The sequence below is a fragment of the Ambystoma mexicanum genome, chromosome 3p, assembly GCF_040938575.1.
Source record: "Ambystoma mexicanum isolate Mex_15411 chromosome 3p, UKY_AmexF1_1, whole genome shotgun sequence".
In the NCBI taxonomy this organism is placed as follows: Eukaryota; Metazoa; Chordata; class Amphibia; order Caudata; family Ambystomatidae; genus Ambystoma; species Ambystoma mexicanum.
Window position 1 is genome coordinate 487,027,879 of NC_090925.1, and position 18,964 is coordinate 487,046,842.

The window sequence follows — 18,964 nt, forward strand, 5'->3', positions numbered from 1 at the left end:
GCATATTGTGAGGCGTCGGTTTCCACAATGAACCGACGGTTCTGATCAGGGGTTAACAACACTGGAGCTGAGGTAAAAAGCCCCTTAAGCCTCTTAAAGGCTTTATCTGTTGTTTCTGTCCAAAGAAAAGGGACTCCTTTCTTCAGAAGATTTGTCAAAGGCTGTGTTAGTCTGGAGAATTCAGGTATAAATCGTCGGTAGAAGTTCGAAAACCCCACAAAACGTTGAATGTCTTTGCAGGAGGCAGGCGTAGGCCAGTCCTGAACAGCGGACACCTTCTCCGGGTCCATAGCTATTCCCTTTGCGGATAGAACATACCCCAAATAGGTAACCTGGGGCTGGTGGAAAGAGCACTTTTCCAGCTTGAAGTATAAATGATTCTGCTGGAGTCGCCGTAGAAACTCTTCAACATGTTTCTCATGTTCCTGTGCTGTGTTGGAATAGACTAAAATGTCATCTAAATAGACGACGACGTTGTGAAGGAGGAGGTCGGCTAACAGATGGTCCATAAATCGTTGGAAGATAGCAGGAGCATTAGAAAGGCCAAAAGGCATCACTCTATATTGGAAGTGGCCAAAAGGGGTTCGAAATGCCGTTTTCCATTCGTCCCCTGATTTTATTCGGATAAGGTGGTAAGCTCCTTTTAAGTCTAATTTTGAATAGATGGTGGCCCCTTTAACGGCCTCTAAGATGTCAGGAATTAAGGGCATTGGATACTTATCGGGAACTGTGATCTTATTCAGTCCCCGATAGTCAATGCAAGGACAGAGTTCAGCAGTGTTTTTCTTTGCAACAAAGAACAGGGAAGCGGCTGCTGGTGAGGTTGACTCTGTGATCAATCCATTCATTAAATTGGTTCTAAGGTACTCTCGTAAAACCTCTTTTTCGTTATTAGATATGATGTACATCCAACCAAAAGGTAAAGGTTGATTTGGAATCGGCTCAATGGTACAATCATCTCTTCTGTGAGGAGGTAATTGATTGTATTCAGTAGCGGCAAATACCTCTCGGTATTGTTGGTATGCTTCTGGAAGACCGGCAATCTGGTTTAGAGTCGTAACCCCTGGTGACCCCTGGAGAGTGGACATTGAGTCTACCAGTACTTTTTGTTGATCCTCTATGCAATGTGCCAGACAATATTCTGACCCTAAGAAAAAAGAGCCCGCGGTCCAGTTTATGAATGGATTGTGCTTTTTGAGCCAAGGTATACCCAAGATGATGGGATGATGAGCTGCTCGGATGATATCCAGGGTGAGATTCTCCCGATGAGATGCAATGGACATCAACAGAGGGCTGGTCTGGTCTTTGATAGGTCCTGAAATTAATGGACTTCCATCAACGCTTTCCACTGGTATTGATTCTGCCTTTGAGGAGCGTGGGATACCATGTGAAGCAGCCCAGTGGTCATCAATGAAGTTCCCTGCAGCTCCGCTGTCGATAAGTGCTGGAATATCCCGTAAAATTCTATCTCCAAAGGAAAATGAAATCCTTAACACTACCATGTTGGTATCAGGATGACTAGTACACATTGAAGAATGAAAAGACTGTGAGGAACCTGGCTGAAGAGTGGGATCCCGGATCGTGGTTCCTCTTACGACCGGGCGCTGGTGTTTCCCGAGCGCCTAGGCGGTGTAATCGGGCAGTCTTGTACAGTATGAGTATTGGCGCCACAATACATACACAAGCCTAAGGTCTTTCTGCGATTCCGTTCTTCTGGCGTTAAAGGCCCTCTTGCAGTTGATCCTAACTGCATAGGTTCTTCTGTAACCTGAGTCCTGGGGGAGTGAGGAAAGTTAGATGCGAATCGAGGAGTCCGGCCTTTTCTCCTTTCTAACAGTCTCTCCTTCATACGGTAATCTAACTGTAGAACTAGAGCTATGAATTCCGTTAGATTGGTGGGCCGTGATACTCTGGACACTTCGTCCTTAAGTTCTTCCGATAACCCTCTCCTAAAGATCGTAACCTGGGCATCGTCGGACCAGGTGGTCTCACTTGCCATCTGCTTAAATTTAGTAATATAGGTCAGTATATCAAGATTTCCTTGTTTGAAATCAAGGAGGTGTTCTTGGGAGGCCACCCGGATTTCTTGTCGGCCAACCATGGTGCGAATGCTGTTACAAAAGGCCGTATGAGAGTCCAGGATGGGATTATTACTAGTAATCAAAGGGGTTGCCCAGGCTAAGGCTGGTCCTGTCATTTGTGAGACCATGTAACCCACACGGTCTCGATCAGTATGAAAAAATGCCCCCTTGAACGTAAACTGTACGGCACAAGAGTCTAGGAATTCTTTGACCTTATGGGGGTTCCCATCAAACTGGCTGCCTGGTAAAGGACCAGGAGGAACCTCTGAACAATGAGGTACGCGAGAGGCTAAGGCCTGCTGGGCTACCTGCTGAGCTGCCTGTTGTTGGTGCTGTCGGAGGGTATTATTCTCCTGCTTAAGTTGTTGCACCTCAGTAGTTAATGACTGTACCGCAGCTATTAGCTGCTGGATCTGCTGTTGTTGAGGATCCATTTTAGGGGGTTCTCTGGAACCAACTCTAATCACTTGGAGCTAGTCAGCAACTGCGGACTACTTTTTTTGGCGTTGCTAACTGTCAGCGAATATACAATGTTAGATATAAATATCAATTGCTCCAAGTGAATAGAGAAGGAAAACAGAAAATCACCTACCTGGGCTGGATGAACGAAGAGAAATGTCCTGTGGCCCGGTGAGTGCCTGGAATGGATCTCTCTGACTCTCCCTGTAGAAATTAGGAATTCCCCTGAAAACCCCTCCGGAGTCCTGCTCAAAGGCTTGATCCCCGGGAGGTTCCCAGGGAAACCCTCACGGGGGAAAAAACCCTGCGGAGAGCTTCTAGAGAGCGTTGTCTCCCCGAGATGTTCCAGCGCGGAATGGAATTCCGCCTTCTGAGTTTGGGAGCTTCTTTGTAATTGAGACTAAGTTCTGGTGAAGAAGATAAGGTTTAGATTAGAATATAATTTCCTTGTCTATCAGTGTGCCAGACCCCTTTGTATCTTCTGTTCTATATCTTAATCGATGTGAAGGAAGGGAGAGGTAACCTGGAGTTCCCAGAAGTACTGAATCGATGGGCTAACGAAAACAGTAGAATAGAAAAGAAAGGGTAGAGAGAGAAATAGCTAATGATCACTACACAATAGTAGAAAAAGCACAAAATATAAAGCCTACCAGTTTGTAAACAAAGGAAGCCTCCCGGAGACTGCTCACGGGGGTTTGGCAGTATGCCTGGGATGTTGAGGTAGGTAACCGCGCTAGAATGAAAACATGAAAAGGGAAGAACCGATTACGGAACTCCCTAGACTGCCGATGGAAGAAGGATAAATATAAAGCGTACGGAATACCTCGTGGAGGGCGAGGATCTGTATTCCGAACTAAAGAGAGACTGGGCTGGGACCACGCTCCAAAGGGGCGTGGTTTAACTCGTCCGAAGTCTGGTAATGTCTTTTCCCGTACTGCTGTCGCGGTCTGGAGATCAAGAATAGGAGGGAAGATAGCGAGGTGAGAGAGTGTCAGATGAAGTCCGGAATAAGGAAGCAAGGAGAGGGAAACTGTAACAAACTAACTCATGTAGCGCTTGTATACTCCTAAGAGAGTAGCAACGCACTGGACTCTTGGAGGATCCTGTTGATAAGCTGCTTGGGAGGATGTGACATCAGTGAGCTGCAATGTGTTCTGGGAAAGAACATCTAGACTGTTGTGTGTGCTATAATCGCCAGATACGGCGGCCATGTTGAAGTATCTCTCAGGATAAGGATCTGCTGTACAGAACATGACAATTTGCTTATAAATTGGACATTGTGTTCATAGTGAAAAGGGCAAAATTCTGTAGAAAGCGGAGACAAGATCCCACAGCTACATGGTTTGAGGAATAGCTGCTATGTAAAATATGCAATCTGTGTATGTGATCTTTATAGAGGTTGCACATGTGCAAATATGTATTTTGCCAAAAGTAGACTTTGTGTTCCAGAGGCTAGGGGTGGATTCTCAGAATCATAAAATTACACCATAAAGATGACACTCTGTTTCTCTCCTCCTATCAAGGCAGAGAGTAGACTCTGACCCAATCACCTTTCACCGGGGCACGCTTAGCTAAGCCGGCCCATACACCCCTTTGTGATGTCATTGTTAAGGCATAAATGGAGACAGCAGAGAGCACATAGAGACAGACAGATCCACTCACTCTCCTGATGCTGGCGGAGCGCCCTGCTGCTGAAATCTACATCTTCCTTGTTCCAGACTCCAGAAACTTGGCAAAGCAAAGGCCTAGTGCATAGCTGAACCATTCTCAGCTAGGCCTCAAATTCTAGAACAGAACCCAAAAAGCCTAAGGGAAGCATCAAAATACAGCCGGGCTGTGCTGTTAATGCTTGCCTGCTGAATTGAGAGATCCTCATAACCAAGAAGGGCAGATCCCGCGCTGTGCCGTGCTGTGACCAGAGCGCTGTGCTGACCCTGTCCAGTCCGATGTGCCCAGCTGTCAGTCCCTGATAGATCCTGACGGTCCAGAATCCTGGCGGTCCAGAATCCTGACGGTCCAAAATCTTAAATCCATTTTGTTCTGTGAGTATTTACAGGAAGCTAGAAACTGTGATTCCCGTACTTTATCTTGTCCCCTCCTAACCATCTTTCCTTAATCAGTAACCTTGTCTAAATGTATAGTGAAATCTTATTCTGTCTATCTGTAAAAGCATCCGTTTTCTATCATTTGTCAACTTTGATCTATTAATTTCATTCGAGTGACCAGCCTAGCGCTCCTAGGTGGACAGCCAGGAAACAGGACTGAGTCGCAAATCACTCCTACCTGTGCCTGCCTGGTGGCTTAGCTTGGATGCTCTAGTCCATAGTCAATATTTTTCTGATTTTAAAACTGAAGCCTCTTTCCATTCTCGCGCCTATCTCACAAAAACGACCTTTACTAAAACCACTATAACGCCCTCCATTTTTGCGATAGAAACGAAATTTCAACTCCTACTTGTAGCTAACATCTGTAGCAATCCATTGCGGTTCTCCCATTATCGCAGATATCGCGCACGGAAAAGTTTGCCACGATTTTAAAAATCCTAAGAAATTTTACACGTGTAAAGTAGATTTAAACTGCTTCCGACTTGAATTTTAAGATTGCAAATGCTTTCTGCTGACTAAATCAATGCTCATGCTTGTGTGCAACTGTTCAAAGTGGCTACCATAGGAATTTAGAATAATTTAAGCATTTTTCCACACATTAGGAGTTCTTACTCAGCCACTTTAAAAGTCATTTTGACAGTGGAAAAGCCCAATTTGTTTTTCTCTTTCTGTGCAAGGGGGGTAAGGTGGAAGTGAGACACTGTGATCTGTCCTATTTATGAATACCTGCTATCTCCTCCCATTTATTTAAATGCGCTTATTGGTGGGTTGAGGGGTGTTGCAGGGGAATTTCTAACCATTGTGCTATCTGATCTGAAACCAACACAAAAGTATTATTTTCTGTGCTGCATTTGTTTTGCTCATTACTTAGTCCTAGTGTATTAAAGATATCATTCTGTGTTCTGTCACCCCATTGGTGATTGTTGTTTACCTATTAAAATATATATTGTGATTTTGATCTAAATAAATAAGTAATACCTTTTACAAACCAGCCTGATTTCTGGTACAGCGTGACCTGAGGTTTTCTTAAATAAGGGGTGTGATACGAGTGGTACATCTTTCAAATAATTGAATCCACATATCAAATAAGTATTTCCATTGTGCTGTACACTACGCCGAGAGCAGAGTGTATCGCCTGATTGAAATCCATAACAGGCTTAATCAGTTGCTGTTATTGGCCAACACAGGACCCATTCTGAAACTGCCAGCTGAGGAAAGGTATTGCAGAATATGCAAGAACAAAGAATGCCTGGAGACTGGGAAGCATGTTTTCACGGCTTGCTCCACAATGGGCCGTATTTATATAAAAAATGTAAGTGCCCTTGTACACGACATGGACACCAATCAGGAAAGGGATTTCTGGTTGCGGTGTCTAAACACAAAGTCAAAGTCTGCCCGTATTGCCCTCTGCAGAGTATGGGTGTTTGTAAAAGTAAAATTACAGGTTGAATAAGTAGAAAGGACAGTCCCTACCCCTGTTGATATTGTTTTAATAAATTGTATTTATGTAGTGAATGCAAATGATCAATATTTGTATTTGCCAATTTCCTTGATTTTATATGGATTGTATGTTGTTTTTTTTTAAGTATGTTATGACATCTAAATTAATCTATGTGTAAAGTTTTAAATAACTGTAACACATTAAAATAAAAAAATAAAACCCATCCACATGCCTTCTTTGCATAGGGGAATGTTTTTAGAACGGAGTGATAAAGGTACAAGAGCATCTCATCAATACAGAGTAGCATTGGTGGGTGAGAATACCATGTACTGTATTTTTAAAAGCAAACTCCAATCAGGCTCTGCACTTGAATTTACCTTTACATGCATAAACACGCTTTGTAAAGGTTGCATCTCTTACTTGCACGAGTGACCTGCTGTAACAGTGATGGCATTGATGATGCCTTAAGTGATGTCATACGTGATGCCATTTGTGAGGCCATTTAGGGACTGCACAATGGGGGTCTTAAAGTTAGGGTGCCTGAGCTTCCGACACCTGACAAATTTCAAGGGTTTTGTGCCATTAAATCAGCACCTCGACTTCAACTAACGTTTTTTCCACTGAATTTCAAGGGTTTCGTTGTATCGGATTGTTTCACCTTAATGGTGCTTCAACTACGTTATGTCACTGAATTTCAAGGGTTTTGTTGCACTGAACTTATTTACCTTAACTATCCTGTTATATATATTATATTTGAAGTCCGATAACAGAAAATATGTCTGAAATTTGTGACTGCCAAGTGTTTCATAGCTTTCATTCTTTCATCAATCACAAATGCTAAAAACTCAAAGCCAAAATATTCATATTTCTCCTCAGGTGTGGATGCTCACTGGGGACAAACTGGAAACCGCAACATGTACGGCCAAGAATGCACACTTGGTGACAAGGAATCAGGACATTCACATTTTTAGGACAGTGAGTATTGTTTATGACTGCATGTTTTATCAGGTTACAAGTTTTTGAAGCGCAGTGTCCAAGACCAAATGGATTTTTTCTAACTTCCCTGGAGAGCTTCAATCGAGCAAATGCTTGCAATATTTGTGCCCTACTAAATTCATAACAATTGGAAGTTTACAATCCAGACATACCACCCTGGTGCAGCGAAGACCTCTTCTCCCGCTATTACTCCTTTCTGCTCTGTGCTCATAGAATATAGTTGAGCCCCATGATAAATTCGGTCCATTTGTACACATGGATCCTCCACCTTTTCCTTCTCATGCCTTCCTGGGTATCTTCTCCATCCCTCGCCCTTATCCCAACTATCTCCCCGACTTTACTCCTCCCTACCACTGCTAAATGTTCTATCATTCTCCTAGTTTGCCTCTAACGGGCAAAAGCGTTTCGATAGCATAAACTATGGCAGGAGGCGCTATGCAAATGTGAGATTACATAACCTAACATGGATCAACATTTAATCTCAGCTACCAATTTTCCTTCTGAAGATGCTGAAAATGTTGTATCATGAAGGCATGAATCTTAAGCTTGAAGTTGTTCCACAGTGGATTCTCATATTGGTAATGACTGCAATTGCAGGGGTAACTTATGGAATCTGCCCCATTAAGGTTCATGAAATAAAAGCAAGTTGACAAAATCCATATTAGTGGAAAAGAAATTGCTTATGTTCCTTAGAGATGGTAAAAGAGCGACAGGTCATGAAACCAGGACACATACATCATATTCATAGGTGCTCCTCCTCACCAAACACCATGATAGCGGTTTTATTTGTTTTAAGTTAGTCTTTGAGAAACTGCTGACTAAACACAAGGAGACAATCCCTCCACAGCCACCTGAATTCATACTATCTACATTATGAACATAACTTTTGTTATCTAGAATGTCACACTAGTGGATGGAGGCTGCCCACTTTTTCAGAGGGCGGTAGCAATTCTCCCCTTCCCCCGAATGTTTGAAGTATTTAAAGAACAGTTTGCTCCCTTCACATAGTTTGCTGTGCTCGTTCTACTACAAACAGGTGCTGTGCTGAATCCGGGATTCGGACCTAGATAGCCAGCAATAGGGGAGAGACACTTAGTCACAAGATCACACAATGCTTATTTAACCTGTAAAATATCTCATTAGGCTTTTCCTCTGCAGGAAATATTTGAATAGAATGGTTTATGTCTTGAAAGTGCACATCTTTTATTCTTCTCCAACAGCATTAAAACAAACGTGTCTCTTGTAGTTCTTTTCGAATGTACAATTAGTCTTCTGAAGGGCAAATTCCTGTTTGTCCTGTGCCCTTACTTTGATTGGCAAAAACAAATTGAATACAATGTGCATATTTCACTTTAACATCCATATGCTTTCTGTTCCGTCACTTTGTCGTTGGGCGTTTTTATGTGTGTCCCCCACTTTCTTTTAGGGCATGATCACTGTAGAATTTAGCGTGTCCATTGCGTTTACTGTAGACACACTGCAATTGGACATGATTTGCATGTTTCTACATAATTATAGGTAACTAAGATGACAAATGATAGATCCACACTGGTTTTAGTGGAATAATGCCAATCTTGCTGCCCTGAAAACTAGCCCCGCTAAGAATAAGCCATCCACCTCTTGGTACACCCCAAGCTCACCAGATCAGGCTCAGTCAGCGCTCCAGAGAAAAGGTGGGTGTAAAAAAGTAACATTGGTGATCTCACCAACCTCGAATCTCTCTGCACCAACCATAGGATTCAGATCACCGAGGCTACAGCTGCCAACCTATTCACCACCATAGTAGAAGCCTCTAACAGGACCAAAGCCCTCTTCAAAGTTGTAAAGCACTGCAACAAGCGCTCACACATCTCACAATGCCAGCGATTTCTGAAAAATTTGACCGATTCAAGGAATTTTTCATTGACATAATAGACAACTATCTGACAGATCGAATCGGTGTACCCCAGCGTTGGCTGCCCTGCACCCCAGCATGCACCCAACCCTTCTGACCAAATTCTCTCATCACACAGCCTGGACCATCCAAACACGCTTGCCTCGCTCAAACCTACCTTTTTCTCTGATAATATCATGGCGGCATCCATCAGTCAGTCCAATCAGTTTATTTCAGATTTCTCATAATCCATAAAACATCACAATAAAAATACCCAGATCGTACAATAAAAACCATAAGACACAAGATACATAACCAGCATAAAAAATATGCACTTGAAAAATAACTTGCGCAAAACTTGCATATAATGCCTTACCAGAAAGGAGCTAAAAAACAAAGCTAAATGTAGTGTTCTGCATTTCCAGGCAGTTTGTAAATATTAGGAAAATCTAAAAGAAGTCTTGGCACCATGAAGGGAGAATATCATCATAAGTGCATGTTTTCCTTGTCTGAGACCACATCGATTTAAAAAGCCCAATACACATTGTTTCCACACGTCAGCATGCAGGAGACAACACATTATAAAGTGTGCTATAGTTTCATTAGTACCTCAGGACCGGGGGCGGGGGGTCATTTGTATGTCAGGCACCCAACCATTTGCCAGAACTCACTTTAACTGGAAAAACATTTAGCCTGGCATTGGTCAGAACAATACAATGGTAAGAATTTGTGACCTGGGAAATTTACCTTTCTGCCCCCATGATGGGGGATAAAGGAGGTTAGTACCTAACCAACTATTTCAAACAATTCATGTATTCCCTATTATCTCTTTTGGAACCCCAACAATATTTTCTGGGTTGTCAATAGACTGTCCAAAGCCAACCACCTAATTTTATAGCAGCTTCCTAAGTGTTGGGTAAGAATTGGTGTAGTCACACTAGGTGAGACTACACAACACTTGTCTGCTTGGCATTAGGTAACCCACCTTTTGGTATAGGTCTGTACTGCACAAGTTGGTAGTGTGACTGAGCAGCCAGTGGGTTAAATGAGAAAAATGAGATTAGCAAATACAAGTATCCAATTATCACTTACACTCAAGGTTTCAGTTATAAATAGTTATTTATTTAACACCAATTTTTAAATAAGCATTCTTTAAAAGGGGAAAGATATGTAACCAGAATCCGCATCAGTTAGTGGATACTCTTTGGATATGCATATTACACAGTTCCTGCACCCGGAGGTTACTTCATTCACAAGGACAGTAATGGCATTTATATATCACTAGTTCTACTTTGCAGATTCTGAGGTTGCAGAAAGGAAAGGTTAAAGGAAGGAAAAAGGTTTACACAGGTTCTCAAGGCATGCGAGTATACTTAAATCTTCCAATTAAGTCTAGACAACCCTTTCCCGGCAATAACAGTCTAAAAACAAGTTACTACCTCTGAGGGACAGAAATATCAAATGGACTAGAAGAGTCTGCAGGGAGCCAGGACAGCCAAAGTCAATTGGAACACAGTACATGGAGCTAAGGCACTTCTTAGATAATAAAAGTCTTGCAAAAAGTTAGAGTTTTGCGGAAATCACTTGTAGCGTCACACTCTCTTACACTTGTGAAAAGCATAGTTGGAATCAACTCCCAACAAAAGTAGCCACTGCAACTCTCAATTTAGAAGAGCACAGCTAAGGAAACAACGAGGTAAGTACCCCAAGTTTAAAAAGAACATCTGGTTTGACGAAGAGTGCTGCAGATGGATTCTGTCCTGTTGCAGCGATGCAGATCCTGGGTTCCTGAGCCTCAATCGTGGGGACAAGAGGGAGGATGTCTGGAGGACTTTTGCGGCAGCGTTTTGGAGGACGTCGGCAGCTACAGGCTCTTTTCGGATCAGCGGTAAACAGCACCACCACGGATCTTGGATACCAGTTGGGCTTCCTTCACTCCTTCAGTCCTGCACTCTGCTGAGGGGACTCAAGCTCTGGTCGTCCTGCTTCTTGAGGGTCCTTGGGAGACTCCTGGAGCTTCTGGGCGGATTTCAGATGTTTCACTCGACTATGGATTTCTCGACCCCTGGCACTCGTTCCTGCAGCATCGAAGAAGTACAGCCAGTCGAGGAAGATGGTCCAGTGGAGTTCATCTCGATCTCGGGGTTAGTTGGTCCCACTAACCTAAGCGAAGAAGTCGTCCCTTCCGGAGCTTCTCTTGTCAATTAGAAAAAGGAGTTTCAGCACAGCAGCAGGGCTTCACAGGCAATTCAATGGTCCAGGAGGATGCAGCAAGCTTCCTCCATGGTTTCTTCGTGAGGTGTTTCTCCCAGTGGTCGACTCTGACTCTATTCCCAAAAACCCTTGCCTTTTAAGCAGGTTTCTCCCATTCACGCACATCCTAGCTGCCAATCACACAGCAGGGTGGCTGTCCTGAAAGGACTGCCAGCCAGCCAATCAGGACTAGTTGCATTCGCGCTTTCCTAGAGACAAAGGACATGTGAGTTACAGGAACCTCCCTCATATCCTGCCTTTCCAGACACACTGGAGCCAGAGGCGGGTTTTAGGACTGAAGCCCGCCAAAGGCAAAATGAACAAAGGGCTCAACTCGGCTTTGACGGACAGACTAAAACCCAATAAAGACCTGACAAACTGAAAATGGCAAAAAAAGAAGACGGGGCCATTTTGACAAAATGGTCACCCATGGGTGATATACTGCAGCTGAGGATATAGCCCGCAGTAGAAAAGCACAATGGTAGGAAAATTAAACTACTGCCACCAGCCATTTAAAGTAGTGAGGGCAAAATAAAAAAAATGTCATGAGTAGGATAAGAGGCTACTAGGTAACCCCCCAGCACTCACATAAGATTGGGTGTGCTGGACCTACAAAGAGAAAAGGTAAGTAAAGTCATTTTCACTTTACCATTCTTGGGAATGGTAGTTCACACAAGAAAAGGTGTTTAAACCTTATGAGAAATCTAAACGATTTTGCTGGGACACTGCACTGAAGGTGCTATGTGTCACTATACAAAAGATGCCTATGGAGTTTGTGCCACTCCAAAAACAGAGCAAACCCATAATACAAATTAGATCAAAACACATAAGAGAGTGAGCAAAAGGTCCCACTCCAGGGTTAAAATTAAAAAGTCCTAAAGTCCAGCAAAAGAGCTGGCGGTCTCTATGGTTGAAGGGAATTGGCACAGAAATGAGAATTCTCCTTAACACTAAGGAAAGCTGATATCTTACTAGTATTTTGGTTAGATTCTCATCTTTACTTGCCTACAGGGAGTGCTAAAATAGGGTAGGTTTCATTGAGTTTGTGTGAGATGAACATGCCCTGTTTCCAAATGAGTGGCATAAGAGGAGTTCGAGGGATGGACACCCAATAAGCATACAAGGAATATATTATCCCTGCACTGTAACCCATCTTAATTACCCACGCCTCACAATTCACTACTCTAGCAGCCCAAAGCCACGCCCTTTCCCCTGTCGGCTGTTAACATGTGATCAACCAGCAACTGTTTCAGCGTTTTTGCAAATCTAAAAAGACCACCAGCAACTTGGTTCACCTTCACCCTCCATTTAATTGTTATTGCTCCATGCAAGCTGTTTGTTAAAGGTTATCTCCCAGCCCAGGAGGGGATGTAATACTGTAAATCTGTCTTCAGTTCTTGCACAAACTGCTTTCACTTCTCTCTAATATTGGAAAGTCCTGTGCTAAGTTTCTTAAATTCCCAAGTGTCAATGGGAAGTGCACAGTAATGAGTTGTTGCTGTCTTTCCTCCTTGTGGCCTTGCTGGCAGTATCGGAAGACACGTCTGAATGCCATGAGATTCGTTTACATAGACCGTGCCTTCCCTTGTCACTGACTGAGTATGTGAGGTAGGTGCATCTCAACATTTGCTACCCCCTACCTCCCATGGCACCATGACCACTTGGTCTTGGGGCATCGGGGGCTGTTGGTATAGCTGGCATTGGACCCTGTTGTAATGCATCATCTTCAGGCGGCTGCCCTGGTTGTGGCTGCCTCTTCCTCACCTTTGTGTCTGTTCGCATGCTAGTAAAGAATTCAAGAATATCCTCAGCTGATTCACTATGCTGCTCAATCCCCCTTTGGTTTCCCTTTTTTCTGCTTTCATGAATTATTTTGGGGCATATATGTTGTACTCCTGTCTCCAGCCCCTCTTGACCTCAGATGTCTTTTCTGCCTTTATAAAAAGTCATTGGGCCTCATTACGACCCAGGCGGTAGAGTGATAACGGCGCCGGTAGAGCTGCCGGCGCCGTTACCACTCTACTGCCTCATTACGAGGTCTGCTAGCGGGTTCCGCTAATGACGACTGGTCAGACCAGGCCCAAAGTAAAAATGCATCCTGTGTCCGAAATCATATTCTGGTCCTCACACTCTAAAAACTAACTTTAATGTGTAAAGGATAGTGTCTCTGGATCTCAAGGTGCACAAATGTTTGACTTCAACACAAAGATGTACATCCAATGAAAATATTCCAAGTGGATAATATTCACAGTTCCAGTGAATTGCGCCCTTCTCCCGGTTCCCTTTACCAATACGAAAAGTTCAAAAACGAATAACCAAGTTCTTTAGAATCCCAAGAGGATAGTTCACTTCTCTTGTAACATTCACTGTTCTCTTGGAAATAGCTCCTTTCCCCAGGTTTCTCTTCATGTTTCAAATAATTTAGAATCCTAAAGGCTTGTGACTTCCTAGGAATTCTCCTTTTACTGTCTTCACTCTTATAGCACTTTACAATCTCCAGGGCTTGGAGATGCTTCCTCCCTTAACTTATCACACACTCTTGACTTTGCCTGGTATACTCTCCTTCCAGGACTTCTTTGCAGTCTTTCAAACACTTCTCTTCACCTCACATATTTTATGACACTTTACAATCTCAGGGGAATGGATCCTCCTTGAGATATTCTTCCTTCTGCTTATTTTCACCTGGTTTTCTCTCCTGCCAGGACTTGCACACAATGAGATTTCCTTTTATCCATGAAATATTTGCCCACTGCTGGCATACTGTTCCTTGTTTAGCAGTCTTCGATTCAATAATACATCTCTTTCATACAGTGGGCCTCTGTCCCTTTTCCCAGTGCGTTCACTTTTACTGGGCTTTATTTCACAATTACTTTGCTTTCTCTTTTAAGGTGCGGGTTCAACAACCCCTTTGTGGCATTGTTTACAGGTATGTTAGCTTCTTCACAGATTTCACTTTGCTCATGTGTTGCTTCTATGAAGTGGTGTACACTCTCAGGCAACCCGGTAACCCTACTGCTTTCTGTGGGTTTACCGGGTGCTTTTAGTGTCCTTTGTGCGTCTCTGCTTTGGTTCCCTTTGAGTTGCTGGATTTGCATGCGTGCCGTTGGCCAGTGTGCCCTCGCCATGTCTGTTTACACTTCATGCTGCCTTGCGCTCTCGGGCCGCCTGCACTCCGGTTTCCTCTTCTGCCTTCTGGGTCAGCCTCAACACTGTTGCCCATGGCATCCTTATCCTCAGCGTACCATACAGCTAGGCATCTGCAGCTCTCCCTGCTTGCCGTCAGATGCTCTGGTTCCCAAAGACTAAACTGCTGTGTAGGTTTACAGGTCTTAGTGATCTTCATTGTTGTTTCCCTCTTTCTCGTTCTGTTTAATCGGGCACCAGTTTCCTCTTTGATCTCTGTTTTGTCTCCTATTATTGCTAGTTTCCCTATTCAAAATATCTAGAAAATAGTAAAGCCAAGGGCTTGCTTCAAACACCCTCTGCCTAATGAGATGGATGTATCCAGTCCACCAGAAGCAGACTGGCCAACAACTCAGTCCAGATCCTTTGCCAGATTTATCTCAGGGTGAAAATGAGAAACCATCAAGTGTACAAATGCTATAAAATAATCAAATCCCAAGCCAAGAGCAATACAACATACCCCCCCCACCCGAAATCTCCATCCCATATTAACATACTCCCCAAAAGAGATGGCCATTTTGCTTGTCCATACTGTGGTCCTTTAAAAGGACTCTCGGTCACCTGTGCGTCTCCACATGTATGCTCACCAGTCCCGTCATCCTCCTGATACCACCACTAGAGATTTTAACAAGGCCTCCTACCCTCTTTTGTAGCACACTCGGGGGTCTTCAGGGGAAGGCAACAGTGATGAATCCTGCCTAGTCCTCACAAAAACTCTACCTAAAGTCTCCTCCCAGGTGGCCAGGGGAAAGAAGCTGATACCTGATCCCAACCCTGGGGGTGGTGTTAGCTAGGAATATCATCTGGGAGGAGAAGGACCCCAAGGGAGCGGGAGGACTCTGTTGGGTGAGATGCAGTATTTCTCTTCCCCAGAGGAGGAAGAGTCAGTAATGCCAGAATATTTAATGGCTTGCCATCAGAGAGAATTATTCTTTACCAACGCTATCTATTCTGATGATAAAAACTGTTCTCACCAATCCTGTATTGGGAGTAAGAATCCTCTTCCTAAAGTTAAGCACAATTGTAAAGGTGAAAGCTCCTATGCTCAGGAGGGGAATATTAAAGATTGATCTTTAAATGTTAACTTATTCGTTCATGAAAATCTTAATTTCCCTAGAGAACAAAACTATTCTGTAAAATCTTGTGAGACTCCTTTTAAAAATGTAATTGAAAATAAAAACAAAGGCGTTCAAAATTATCCCCTTAAAAGTTGCAAGCTGAACATTGGGGACTTGGAAGTCCCAACATGCTAAAAGTACTGGAACGAAGAGGGATGCAGAGGCTCTAGATTGCAGGTTGCAGGCTTATAGGATTTATGAACCACACCTCAGGGTGACTCAGAGGCATAGAAGTCCTCCTGAGGTGCAGGCCGAAGAGGAGACTAGCAGTGGAAGGTGGAGTGGTTGCAGCAGCTCCACATCGCAGTTGCAATTGAAGAAAGTAGACACCGGAACTACCGTTGTATGCAGTACAGATGCCGGTTCTGAGAAGGTCTCTTCCTTCAGAGACTTGAGTTCCAGGGGTCCTGCATCGGGAAGTGTTATTTTTACAAGCTTTCCGCCTGAAGATTGTGGTTGCAGAGGTAGCGCGGCGGGAAGCAGGAAGTTGAGAAGCCCCCCACCCCCGTAAGGCAGGCTCTGGTGGCATGCGAGCACCAGAGGGCTGGAGAGCAGAACGCTCCTGTTTTGCTCAGCGCAGGCCCAGGAAAATCAAACAAGGCTGTTTTCCTCGCCACCTGGAGTAAACAAAGCTGACAACTCAAAGGCAGCGAGGCGAGCGGACACGCATATCAACCCAGGTGAGTTCACTTGTGTATTGTGACCCCGGAGTGCTCCATAACCGCATGCTGGCCTGAAACGTGTCTTTTGAATGTATAACTAATGAAAAAAGAGCAAAGTGCCAGAACCGTAAGTATGAAGGATGTCGTACGGATGTAAAGCAGAAAGATAATTGTTTTGCATACCAAGCAAACACAAAATGGAGAAAGTGGCAGCTTAAGAACTTGGCAAGCAGACCATCAGAATGTCATTGTGAGTTTAAAGGTCAGAACAATTGCCAGCAGTACACAGGGGCAATATTGCTAGAAACAAATTTAAACAACCATTGCCAAAGCCAAAAAAGTACAATAACCCACCCTGTTAAAAAGAACCAACAATGCCAAAGCCAAGAGGGAATCATTAAGAAACAAATTGTTTGATTACTATTGTTAGAGAAAGAAACAATCGTGGAAACTGACCTAAATAAGCATTGTCTAGGCCAGAGGAGCACTTGGTTAATGCAAGAGGCGGAAATAAGAGTGGCACGAAGGCTGCCCTTCTGTCAAAAGGTGTTCAGGAGGAGAAAAGGACAACCTGCATTGCATGTGGCAATCAAAATTGTGGAACAAACGGCACTGTGTCTCATGTTTTCCCTGAAGAAGTGTTCCAAATTGTTGTTGATCAAATCAAAAGACTTTTTGAGTTGTATGAAGACAAAACTAAACCACAGAAGTACTTGCAGGAGTAGTAGTCATAGTTTTGCTAGTCCTGGCCGGGGAGTACACCAGGACAAGGGACCTTGTAGTATAGACCTGGCAGATCAGGCGAAAGTCATTAAAGTACTGTGGTGTGTGAGAAACCTGAGGGCATTCTCCCAAGTAGACTTAGCGAAACCCTTATTCAGGTGGCCAGGGCACGGCTGGCGCTCTCTGATCCCAACCCTGGGGGTGGACGAGCGAGGGAGGATCACCTGGATGGGGGAACTCAGGGGTATGCTTGGGGGATTGCCCCAGGTGAGGCACAGCATTATCCCAGAGAAAAGGATGAGGAAAACGAGATCCAGGGGGCTTTTATGGGCTGTATCAACTCGACCTCCCTTCCATCCGATACACTTCCTTTTCAAGAATCCACTATCCCCCTGCCTCTAATGAATCCATTACACACCATGCTGCATTCAGAAACCATCTTTTTCAGAATCCTTGTTTTCCTGTTCCCTATCCCACTACTCCCAATCATTCTTCTTCCTCTCCCTCCGATTATTATTTTCCCGCTCTCTCAACCTGTTCAGATAAAATACCACAGTACCCGCAAGCCCCCTTGTTTATTTTACGGTCCCAACTATTCCCGTTTGCCCCTCAAAACCTACCAATCCCGTCCTTCAGATTGTCACTTTGCGAACTCCCAGTCGAAAGTGACCGACAATTATTCATCCCAAAAACCCTCTGAAACCTTTTCCCTTTCCACCACGAACACTGTTTTACAACAGACTTGTAATAAAACTGTTTACGTGACATGTCCATACACAAGGGTCAGACAAAGTCAGGCAATTTTAATTAAATCAAACACACCTGACGCCCCTTCCTTTTCCCCACAGGGATAAAAGGTGGAGCAAGAGAGCACAGTACGAGCACGGCAGACAGCACAACAAACGGCTAATCAGGTGCGGCAGTTCAAGAAAAGGAGAAAGGCGGCAGGAATCGAGAGGGTGGCGAGGAGCGAAGTGACCTTGCCCTTTTCGTCCTAGATCTGCAGAACCTTCGTAGAAGAGAGCATAAGACCACGAACAATTGCACAAGTGTCTTGCAGCCGATGTGAACGGTACACGGGGCAAGCCTACGCGGATAAGCAGGAGCGAGGGAAGCTCCCACACCCGTGGTACCGGCCTTGACTCCAGAGAAGAAAGAGGCCAAGCGGTTCATCACACCCGGTGAGTCGAGGTGAGTACCGGTAACAACGGGGCTGTGTTCAATGAGAATCTCAAAGTGGCAAGTTTAAACCAAGTTCAGTGAACTATGAAAGAACTGTAAAAGTGTTAAGGGAAGACCAGCTGCAGAGGAAAACTGGCATCACATGGGTGTTAACTCCAAAGACTGTGGTCATTCCCCATCTGAGCGAAACTACAAATACCAGAAGGCCGTAGGAGAGCCAATGAAATAGGTAAAAGTGGTCATACTGAGGGTCAAACAAAATACCTTTGCAATCGTAAGACTTTAATCTTCAAACTATGTGAAAGAAAGGGAAGCGAATCCCAGCGACATTGAACAGCTGAGTGTGAAGTTAGCAAGAGTGTACCCGACCGAGGGAGGCTGATGAGAGGGGCGAAGTCTAAAGTCCAGAGAAACAGTTGTGTTGACAGTTGTGAACCCGGCCGAGGGATGGCCATTATGAACTGTTTGAAAAGACATTGAGAATCTATGGGAGGAGAAATCCTGCAAAAGTCAAGAAGGGTGCAAGCCTGACTGAGGGAGATCCAGGGGTGAAGCCATCACCCAAGCACATAAAGAGAAGAGGGATCCGAGCCCAATTGAGGGAGATCTAGGAGTGAAGCTATCACCAAAAGTTGATTGATAAAGGATCTGTTGTATCATTTGTGGAATACGATACGTGAAGTGTCAGCACCCAGACCCAGAAGAGGGGGGACCCAGGGGTGAAACCATCACCCTGTCTGAACTGTGACACCACAATTGAGAAGGTCAGCGCCCAGAAGAGGGGGACCCAGGGGTGAATCATTATGATCCTAAACAACTTTCATTTGGGTTAAAGGAACTTTTTTAGTCATTTTGAACATGTCAGGCCCTCGAAGGCAAGAGACTTTC

At 44.2% G+C, this 18,964-nt stretch overlaps 1 protein-coding gene across 1 annotated transcript in view; it reads left to right on the forward strand.

Moving 5' to 3' along the window:
- Window positions 1-18,964, forward strand: part of ATP9A (ATPase phospholipid transporting 9A (putative)) — a 1,385,006-nt gene that overhangs the window by 1,005,674 nt on the left and 360,368 nt on the right. The window contains exon 19 of the mRNA XM_069651153.1: window positions 6,963-7,061. Coding sequence (XP_069507254.1) covers window positions 6,963-7,061 — 99 coding nt within the window. The remainder of the gene's footprint in view (window positions 1-6,962; window positions 7,062-18,964) is intronic.